Raw genomic sequence first — 11,171 nt, 5'->3', positions numbered from 1 at the left:
GGAGCAATCATGCCAGTGCCACTAACTTAAACCCTTTGGTTTCATCCTCTTTCTTCAGGCCCTGTCCCTAGTTTATTCCTTCCATTTAGATTTGTCCTAGATCCTTTCAGTTTTACCTCTGTTATATCCCTCCCTTCTCCCTACCAGAATGCTGCATTCTTTGTTCAGGCCTTAACACCTTTCACCTGGACTACTAACCAGTCTCCCAACCAGTTACCCTGCCTCAAGTCTCCTCCCAACCACCACTCCAATCAGCCTCCATCCTGCAGCCAAATGAATCTTCTAAAAATATAAATCTGCTGAAAATCTTTCAACCTCTTCTGTGGCTTTTAGTACCCTTGGGATAAAGTCCGAACTACTTAGTATGGCACCCAAGGCCTTTCGTGATTTGGTTCCTGCCAAATCCTCAGCCTCATTTTTGGAAGTGCTCCCATTTTACACCTAGTCACAATGAACTACTTTGCGGGTTTCTGAACATGCCATTTTTGGCTTTGCTTCTGGGCCTTAACACATGACATTCTGTCTTCCTGGGACATCCTTCACACAGTACCTTCTCTCCTGTCTGTCCAATTCTTACTCATCCCTTAAGACCAGCTAAATTCCTTCAGCACCAGACATGTATTTTTCTCATTTCTTTATCTTGGATGCCTAGTACAGGGTCTGTAACATAACAGATCCTCAATACACATTTGCTGAATGAATAAATGAACAAATGGCCCCCAGCTCAAATGGCTCTGTGCAAAATAATCTCTGAGGGAAGCTGACAGAGTCTTTAGTGCCCCCATCTATAAGAGGGAGCCCTCTCCTCCCTCCCATTTATATTATTCTTATTCCACCAGGATGCAATGCCTCCTTTAAAATGTTTGCCTCCTTAATTCACCTGTGAGCATGTTGAGCGAGGCAGGGTTATGTCTGATCCATCTGAGTCTCCTAGTCCCCAGCATAGTGCTTGAAGAATAATGAATGAACAGGATTCCTAAATGCCTGACATTTTTGTTCCTTGTCTCATATCCATCTACTCCCTTTCCCATGAATTCTCACCACCTATACAGCCAAACTGTCACACTCGTGGCTTCACCACTATTCAAGGCTCCTTCTCATCCCTGAAAATTTTCACTTGCATTCCTCTCATCTGCATTGCCCTTCCCAGCCACCCACCCAAATTCTGCTACTTCTTTAGGAAGCAGTTTAAACTCTCCCTCTTCCAGAATCTCTCCCCTGCTACCATCCCAGCACACCCTGGCCAACCTCTTAGTAGTGCCAATGATTCCCATCTATCTTATTTAGCCCCTGGCATCCCCTCATGTTACTCATGTCAGGGGAAAACCAAGACTCAGAGACAGAAAGGACTCTCTCAAGGACACAAGACATGTTCAGTGGTAGAACTATTTATTACCTGAACCCAAGTCTCCAGTCCATAAATCCTCCTGCTAGCCAACATATACATCCTGTTTCCTCATGTACACTATAATTTTCTATAAGGCAGGAAGGACTGTGTCTTCCATGCATTCACTTTCCAGGGCTTTACTGGAGTGTTAAGAGAGCTCAGGGCCTTGACTGCTGTGGCTCAGTGAGTTGAGCACTGGCTTAGGAACTGAAAGGTTGCTGGTTCAATTCCCCTTCGGGCATGGACTGTGGGCCAGGTCCGCACATGGGGGTAGGTTGGGGGCGAGCTAGAGGCTTAACATGCAGCTCGATATTTCACTCACTCTTTTTCTCGCTGCCTTCTCCTCTATTTAAAATAAATAAATAAATAAATAGTAAAAATCTTGGCTTTCACTGGTTACTAGCTGTGTGACCTTAGGCATCTTAACCACTCTAAACCTCAGCTTCCTCATTTGTAAATAAAGACAACAGTAGTACCTGCTTCATAAGACTGTTTTGAAGATTAAATGAAGCCATGCTTGTAAAGTGCCTAGAGCAGTAACTGAACACCTAGAATACATTCAATGGAGAGTTTTTTATTGTTATTTTTAATATTAACAAATCCTTAAGGTAATGGTTGATTAAAAATTACAATCTGGGAGTGGGACGGGGTGAGTAAAGGAAGTGGACAACCGAGACACTCAGAAATTTGGTGGAATCCAAACAAGGTTAGTGGCATGGCAGGACTTTTGTTCGAGTTCCTAGTGCCATGTAATTGTGTGAGGGCCCCAAGCACATGGCTCCATTTGGGCGGTGCGGCTTCCCTAACTCTTGCTCATCTACCCTCATCAGCCCTATAGGGGGAGCCAGGAAGCTAGAACCGGGAAGAGGCTGCTGAAATCTTACTAAGGGCAGAAACGACACCCCATCACTACTAAATATCTTAGCCCACTGTCTTGCCCCCTCCAGGACGCTCTCCAAACTGTGTCTTGCATAGCTGCTAAGCTGGGAGCTGTCCTTCAGCACCAGGGGCCCGCCTTGGCCTTGGGCAGGATGGTGATGGTGAAGGCGAAAGCGGAGTTAGGGACACGAGACTGGTTCGATCCGCAGCCGCAGCCGGCTCTAGCGTCGCCTAGTCATGAGGATGGGGAGGCGACCCAGGGAGGCAGCGAGACATTATGGAGATGCCTTCTGCTTCCAAGAATTACCCTCCGAAAGACCCTAGCCCTCCTGGGGAGTGAGCGGCTGCCCAGGACAAGCAGGCGGGCTCCCGGGTTGTCGGGGGAGGAGGAGCGCCAGGGCCTGGGACTCAGTGTGTGGCGTGTGCAAGCAGGGAGCGGGCGGACGAACGGAGGCGCTGAAGTGAATGGAGTTGGGGGTGGACTGGAAACATCCCCAAACAACACAGGCTGCGGTCGGCGGGGGCTGGGGTGGGGGGGGGGGGTAAGGAGTCCTGAGGCGCAGGCGCAGTCGGGGCCCCAGTCCCGCTCCCTCCTCCTCTTCGTGCCTCTTTCTCCGCCCCACTCCCCCCAAACACACTCGCACACGGGCTCTCAAGGTGTTCTCCGCACAGCGGAAGATGGCGACAGACTGAGGGGGCATGGCCAGCGAACCATGGGGCTGTGCCGCTCGGCAGCCGCCACGGCGGTGCGGATGAGAGGTGGAAAGGAGAAGCGCACTAAGTAAAGCCCTGCGTCCGCGTCCGGTGCCTGTGGCGCTGCTGGGAGCCAGGTGGCCCGCGCGAGCCGGAACTCCGTGAGCAGCAGGCAAGCTGCCGGAGCGCAGCCGGCCCGGGACCGGCCCGAGGAACAGCGAGAGCGCGAGCAAAGCCCGAAGGGCTGGGCAGCCGATAGGCAGGCGGGCCTAGGAGGGCGCGAGTGAGGCAGGGAGCGGCGCGGAGCTGGCAGCTGGCGGACGGGCAGCTGGCGGACGGGCAGGAGCAGTGTGGGGCTAGCAAGCGGAGTAGAGCGCGGTGGCCGGGCCCGCACGGCGGCGCTGAGGGGCGCAGACCTGCGCTGAGCGGAGCCGGTCAGAACGGAGTGTGAGGAGGGTAGCCGCCGGTGCAGAGTGGAGTGTCTCGGAGCAGAGAGCAGCTGAGGGGCCCGACACTATGAGGAGCGGGGCGCTGCCACCGCAGCCGCCACCGCCCCAGTGCCCCGCACCGCCTTCCACCGGGATGCCGGACAGCGCCTAGCCACGCCTGGACTGCAAGCCAAGGAACGAGGGAGGGGCGCGAGGACGGCACGAGAGCGCCCCACAACTCCGGCCTGAGTGGGGTCCCCGGGCCGTCTGGCCTGCCTCACCATGCAGCCCCCAAGGTAGAGCCTGGACGGCGCCGAGGAGCGCGGAGCGGCGCGCAGCCCGCTCGCCCACCGGAGACTGCCGTCCCGCCTCGCGCCTGTCTGCTCCCGCCAGCCCGAACCCCCCTGAAATATGTTCAGGGGCGCTTGGATGTGGCCCGGGAAAGACGCTGCTGCGCTGACTATCTGCTGCTGCTGCTGCTGCTGGGCTCCCAGGCCGAGCGACAAACCTTGCGCCGACTCCGAGCGGGCGCAGCGATGGCGACTGTCCCTGGCGTCCCTGCTCTTCTTCACTGTACTGCTCGCTGACCATCTGTGGCTGTGCGCGGGGGCCCGGCCCCGGGCCAGGGAGCTGAGCAGCACCATGCGGCCGCCCTGGGGGACCGACCGTGAGCGGCAGCCGGTGCCTCCTCCTGCGGTGCTGCCACTGCCACCACCGCCACCCAGTGATCCCAACGTGTCCCCGGGCACCTGCGGTCCCCGGTACAGCAACCTGACCAAAGCCGCCCCCGCTGCCGCCGGTCCCAGGCGGGACTGCGGTGGCTTCCCAGAGCCCACGGGGCTGGACGCAGCTTGCACCAAATTGCAATCTTTGCAGAGACTTTTCGAACCGACTACCCCAGCACCCCCTCTGTGGCCCCTTGACTCTCCTTCTCGTGCCCCGGCTGAGTTCTCCTCCGCCAAAAAAAACTTGCTCAAAGGCCACTTTCGGAACTTCACTCTCTCCTTTTGCGACACCTACACGGTCTGGGACTTGCTGCTGGGCATGGACCGCCCCGACAGCCTGGACTGCAGCCTGGATACCCTCCTGGGGGACCTGCTGGCCGTGGTGGCCAGTCCGGGCTCCGGGGCCTGGGAGGTGTGTAGCAACTGTATCGAGGCGTACCAGCGGCTCGACCGACATGCTCAGGAAAAATATGACGAGTTCGACCTCGTGCTGCATAAATACTTACAGGCGGAAGAGTATTCAATCCGATCCTGCACGAAAGGCTGTAAGGTAGGTTCTGGCATCCGCAGCCACGTGGCGGGAGCGGTGGCAGTGGGACTGGGAAAAAAGGAGGTCTCGCTCTCTGGCCACCACACCTCTTCCTCTCTCCCTCACTGTTCCTGGTGCTGCACTATAAGTGCTACTTTGGTACCTGCCCCAGAGAAGGGGCCTCAGGGATTCAGGTCAGGTCACTGCCTGTCCAACTTCCATTAATTCCGGGGTTGGGAATGGTCTGACTGGGGCTTCCTGGTGCCCCGCCCCACCTGAGTAGGGAGGGGTCATGGGTCCTGGGCTGGCAAAGGTGTAAAAAGAGGGATCTGGCCCTCCCAGCCTCCATCTTCAGCCAGCGGTGCCCTCTTGGGCTGGAACTCAAAGTCTTGGAACTGGCTGGCGCAGGGGGAACGCCAAAGGTGGAAGGAAGAATATTGGCAGCCTAGCCTTCGCCCTTTGGTCCTTGTGAATGAATGGGCTGGAGGAGGGGCACCCTGCTGGTGGGGAACACCACGGTGTTGACCTTATATGACCTGAGGTGGTGGGTCAGAGACCAGGCAGGTGGAGCCCAGGGGTGCCTGCTTGTCTTCTCCCAAGGAGAAGCTGCTTGCCAGCTCCTCTTCCCATGACAAAAGAAGGAGCTGGGAACAGACCACAGCAACTTGTGGGAGGGCCAATGAAGACTGGTGCATTACCCAACTCCCAGTGCCTTCCCAGCACCCAGGGGTGGCAGTGGGAGGACAGCTGGCTTTCTGGCTGCTGGAAACAGGAATCCAGAAGAGAGACAAGGCCGCTGCAGAATGGGCCTGCTTATAGCAGGGCTCAGTTGAGAAACTTCTTGACCCTCAGGAGGGTCGCTGCGGACAGTAGGTATATAGGGGCTGTAAACATTTGGGACAAGGTGCTTCTGCCCTGTTGGCTCAGTCTGGCCAGGTGGCCTGGCTTTGGGAGGAAAGAGAACAGCAAGGTCAAAGGGTCAAGTGACAACGAGATGGGGTAGGGTGGTGGCCTCACCTGTCCTCAAGTGGAGGGGCTGAGAGCTGGAGAGGGAGACAATTGTCCCTTAGTCTAGCTTGTCTCCCACCAAGGCTTCAGGTAGGGGCAGAAAGTGCCTCTTTTAGTCTGACATGGCTCCTGTGGACTTCCGCAGGATTCCATGTTCTTGGTGGGCTCCTTAGGGATTTAGGCAGGGGACTGGGGAGGAAAGGGCTAGCTCCTTGCTCCTGACTTCACTTTCTCTTTCTCCTTTTTCCTGTTCTCGTAACCTAGCTGTCTCCCTCCCACCTCTCTCAGCCTCAGCTGACTCACTGCCTCACTCACACTACCAAATGAGATATTCCATTTCTTAAAGGTGTACAGACAGATACACACACAGACACACTGCCATACACCAGCACCACTACCTGGGGCAAAGTCACACAGAGACACAGAGGGGTTGTTACACCAAGCAGTGCCATAGAAGCAGACACCCTATCACACATGTACATATTCCCACAATGTTAGAGACACAAAGACAGAAGTCCTGTCACATGAAGAGGACACATTTTGTCATATAGATAGAGACACACAGTCTTGATGTCAGCCACAGATCCACACATTCAGTAGGAACAGACAGACGTGGTCCACTAGCAGAAGGAATAAAGAATATGGGTCTTTTATGGCCCTCAATTTGACCCCGCAGTCACAACTTTCCTTTTCTTCAATAATTACCAGAATGAATGAGAGACCACACCACAACTTCCCCATGAGGTTTTCCCCATGTTATAGTTGGCTTCAAGCTGTGTCTGATCCCGCACTAAATAATAATCACTTGTGTTGATGATTTTTACCAAGAAGTTTGGTGTAGGAGAAAGACACTGATCTCCAGGATTCAGGCCTCATCAACCTCTGCCACTCCTCAACTGCTATTCTCTAAGCTTTCACTTCGTTGATTGTAAAACTTGAATAATAATCCTTGCTCTGTCCACATCCTGAGTCTTTCATGTGAGAGAATGGAAAGAGGTAGCTGACAGTATTTTGAAATAATAACATAACACCTGACATTGGTGTCATGGCTAGGATTTTAACCTCTCTCCCATATATTATGGGACCACATCAGCCCAAGGAGACTGGTCATACTGGCATCATTATCCCCATTTTACAGATGAGGAAACTGAGGTGCAAGGGGATCAAGCAGTCTGCCCTAAGATCACTCAGCAAATGAGCAGGAGTCCCAGGCCTCCGACCCACAGGTTCTGGTGCTAAGTCCATGGTTTTTTTTGCTAGGGCCTCCCATCAAGTTCCCAGTGGCCAGGGCCCTCCCTTCTCTCCTTTGTCTCTTGCTCTCCCTCTCAAATGAACTCTGCTTGCTCTCTTGCTGCCTGCTGTGCCAGGAGACAGGCAGTGCCAGCTCCATAGTTTCCCTCCTGTCTTTCCCACCCCTCTTCAATGCTCTGTCCCTCAAGGAAGGCCTAGATCTAAGGGGCTCTCAATTCCAGCTGTACTATGGGCACTAAGGGAAGACATCCCTGCCCTCCTCTTTCCAGCAGCCCCCTCTCTTCATCCCATCATCCCACTTACATACCAGGCCTTCTCTGCCAATCCCTGATCCTACCCCCATACACTGAGCCTGCCTGTTCAGCTCCAACCACAAATGGGATCCCTTGGAGTGGATGAGGATCCTCAAAGCTTTTCCTGGATGGAGAGCCCACAGCCCCAGGCCAGGATGAGGGGGCTTCCTCTACTTCTGGAAAGCGTGGCTGGATCGGCTTCAGGGCCAGGTGACCCCCATCCTTGGGACCCTGTCCTGAGTGTCTCAGTCAGATCCTTCCTGAGCAGCCCCAGAAACCCTGTTCTCTCCCTCTGTGATGTCTGCCCCTGTTTTGGGCCACACAGGGCCCCAGGAAGCATACCTGTCCTCACTGCCGCTTGTGACACCTCCCAATTTAGTACCAATTGCAACATTTGCTTAATGTGCGACTGACTTCCTCTCGCACAGCTGGGTGCTGTTAACTTAGGCCATGCCCATCCCCACCCTGGCCTCTCCCAACCCCAAGGCCACACTCCACCCCATTATCTCCCTGTGTATACACCCCAAAACACTTTCCATCCCCTCCCCCCAGCCCTCATGGCCCTGTCTAGGATTACTGGACAACCACCTGATTCCCCATAGCTCTCCATCCTCCCAGCCCCACCATGTGCCTCCCTGGTTCAGATTGCCTCTTCCCTCACCTCTGCCCTCCCCCCTTCTAACTCAGGGCATTGCAACTGAGGGAAGTGGTAGAGATGGGAATAGATCCCTGGCCTATTCTCTCATAGCTCTGATCAAAGAGGAGCTAGAAGCCCAAGAGAAGGATAGGTTTCATCTCTTACCAGCCATTGGGTCACAACAGTAAAGGTTAGTGACAAGGAAGGATGTGATAGTTCTGCCCTATTCTGAACTCACCAAACCCACATGGAAGGTGGTGTGTTTGGTTCTGGGTCTCACACTGAGCAGGTCAGGAGGAGGCTGGTACCCGGGTTCTCCTGGACAGAGTTGAAGGAGCTGTTTCACCTGAAGAAGAGGCTTTGGTCTCTACTTTCTGACCTCAGAGGAGTTGTCACGGTGCATAAGAAGAGACATGTCATGCTTAGCCCCAGGGGACTTTGTAGTTACAAAGTCCTGGGTTTGAACCCAACTCTTTCATTTATTATCTATGTGACAAGCTACAGACTTTTCCCCCTCAAAGCCTCACTTTTCTCATCTGTAAAATGAACCTCAGCCCTGTGAGGCCATTATTAATGAGAAGTCTGCAAAGTACCTGGCTCTGGCCCAGCAGAGTTACTCAGTTAACAGTTGGGTTTTTTGTTTTCTTCCAAAGAGGTACTAGACTGCCTTAGGAGGAGGGAAGCTCCTGTTCCCAGTAACTGTCTGGCCTGATTCGGGCAGACCCCTGGAGGAAATGCTGTAGAGAAAACTCTAATTCCAGATGGGAAGAGTTGGACTAGGTGACCTCTGAGGTCTGTTTCAGCCCAGAGTTTAGGCCCCTGAGCAGAGCCTGCTCCCCAAACAGCAGCGCTAAATGGGAAGAGCTGGGAAAGGTGGCCTAACACCCACACAAGGGCAGGGGGGTGGTGGCTGCCAGAGCCAGTGCCTTACCTTCTGCCCATACCCATTGGGGCCCTGCTCTTTCTTCACGCTGGCTGGCAACTGTTTCTGCCTCGCTGCCTTCCTCTCTCCTCCCACCTGCCACAGCTTTCCTGCCAGGGCTAACACTGGGGCTGAGAGCAAGGAGCTCAGGGCACTGGGCAAAAGGCAGGAGCCCCAAGTTGGCCAGTGGTCCCTATTGTCATCCAAGCTCGCAGGCCCACAGTCAGCCTCCCTGACACAGGGTTGGTGCGGGCAGAGAAGGTGCTCTGGTCTCTTTTGGGGGGTGGAGGGAGTGGCAATCAAGAAGCTGCCTCCTGGGAATCAGGTCAAAGCCTCCTCTGGGGAGGGCCCACAGAAGCTCACTGCCCAATAATTTGAGCATGGAGTTTCCTAGAAGGGGCAGAGACAGAGAAGAGGCCACATTTCTAGCTCAAATGAGGATATAGTGGGTTAAACGTGGGCCGGAGAAGTGTCCTTACCTGGCCCACACCTCTCCAGGTCCCTAACCCATTTCCACTATTACCCCTCATATTCCTGCCAAATTGTTGCCCACATTCAACACCCTCCATCCACATACCACTGGATGGCACAGCCCCCCCCCCCAGTCTTCTAATCAAAGATCATCCTAGACCCTTTCAAAACCACAGTCCACACCTCACTATCTAGTCCATTACCTACAGCTCCACTCCAACCTCCACTCCTCCCAATAGTTGCCTCCACCACATCCCATTCTCCCTCCCCCTCCCCCTCACTCCCTGCCCTTCTTCTGTCTTAACAGTTGACCCATCTTGTCTCCCATCCATCTCCACTCCTTTCATCTCCCCTCTTCTTCACACCCCTCCCAACTTTTACCCCCAGTACTTACCCCCAACTCTCCTGGCACTGCACCTCTTGCCCTTGACACCTCCATACCTCCTCACCCCTCATACTCCTCCCACCCCACTCACACTTCACCTCACTTTTCTCCATGCCTCCTCTGATCCTCTCTTTTCCTGTCCTCTTTATCCCTCCCCTTCCCTCTTTGCTCTTTTCTCCTCCATCCCTTCTCTCCTCCATACTCCAGGTAAACATGTGCATGTATACCCGTGCACACACTTAGACACACAGACTCGCACAGACACACAACCTTCTTCATGACTGGTTCCTGGCTACTATTGTCACCATAGCAACGGGAACCTCCAAGAGGCATACACTGGTATCTCCTGAAGGTGAGGGGTAAGAGGAGTTAAATGAAGGAAAGGAACCTAGCAGTCTCCCACCCAATCTCATGGACTGGCTAAAAGAGTCTGCTGAACACAGTGGTGTAGGGGGTGAGGAAAGAGAAAAAACAATGGTGGATCTGAGAGTAAAGGAGGTTCACGGGTCTCCAAACACATCACAAGCATCAGAGAGTGCTTCTGAGACATGTAGGTACATGGTGGTCTCCTTCCCAGGCATCAGGACCTCAGGGAAAGGGCACCTGCAGCCTTTCCGAGTATGTAGTTGGGTGTGGAGGACAGCACAGCAGGCTCAAGGGTGAGAGTCTGTGCCAGAAAATATTTTCCCTTGGGGCAGTTCATTTGTGTTCCCACCATCTGAGGCTGTTTACCTGCTGTGCACCCATGCACACTGGGCATCAGACCTGCCTGTCCTCAGCTCATGCCTGAGGCACATGCGGATTCCATCTGCAGGTGTTTGCTAGACAGCCAGGGGCAGCCTGTGAAGGGTCTAGACAAATACAGGCTTTCAGAAGCACCATGCTCTGATGCCGCTGACCTGGGAGATCTCTGGGAGACACATGAGTTGTGTTCCTGTGGTCATGCAGAGCAGAGACACTGGACTAGACTTTCTTTTTCTATGAGCATAAGAGGAGATTCAGAAAAGCCTGAATCTTGACACCTTGAGTCAGGCAGGTGCTTAAAAGAGAGAGCAAGGGCACCAGGTGAGTTGCAGCTGGCCCCAGAAAGGGAATAAGTCAGTATGGGGTAATGGGCTGCCAGGGCCAAAGCACCCACTCGAATGGATTCTGGAGAGAGGAGCTGGAATCTAAACCACAAGTCCTGGGGTCAGAAGGCTGGACAGGGTGGCACCAAAGACGAAAGGGCTAAGAAAGGGAAGGGGGAAAGGAATCGGTGAGCTTTGGAATGTCTGGGAGATGCTAGGGTCTTTGTATGAGTCCATAATCTCATTTCATTCTGACAATCATCCTAGCAGGCGGATACTATAATCATCCCCATTTTACAAGTGAGAAAACTGAGGCTCAGTGAGGAAAAGTGCCCTACCCAGACTACATAGCTAAAATGTGGGAGGATTATAATATAAATTTAGGAATGTCTGTTCTTTCCCTAGTGCTTGCATGTATAAAAATGTTAATAATCTCCCCCAGCTGCCTGAGGCAATCCATGCCCAGCTGGCTGCTGAGAGACTGGTGTGGGAAGCT

The 11,171-nt window shown here is 53.8% G+C and overlaps 1 protein-coding gene across 1 annotated transcript in view; it reads left to right on the top strand.

The window, feature by feature from the left end:
- Positions 1 to 3,798: 3,798 nt before the first annotated feature.
- The window catches only part of NALF2 (NALCN channel auxiliary factor 2), a 29,521-nt gene continuing 22,148 nt past the window's right edge, over positions 3,799 to 11,171 (top strand). Inside the window, exon 1 of the mRNA XM_037133081.2 lies at positions 3,799 to 4,662. Within this exon, the coding sequence (XP_036988976.2) occupies positions 3,799 to 4,662 (864 nt within the window). The remainder of the gene's footprint in view (positions 4,663 to 11,171) is intronic.

Source organism: Artibeus jamaicensis, unplaced genomic scaffold, assembly GCF_021234435.1.
Source record: "Artibeus jamaicensis isolate MK-2021 breed Jamaican fruit bat unplaced genomic scaffold, CSHL_Jam_final scaffold_2375, whole genome shotgun sequence".
NCBI lineage: Eukaryota > Metazoa > Chordata > Mammalia > Chiroptera > Phyllostomidae > Artibeus > Artibeus jamaicensis.
The sequence above is the reverse complement of the archived record's forward strand: the minus strand, read 5'-3'. Positions and strand labels throughout refer to the sequence as shown.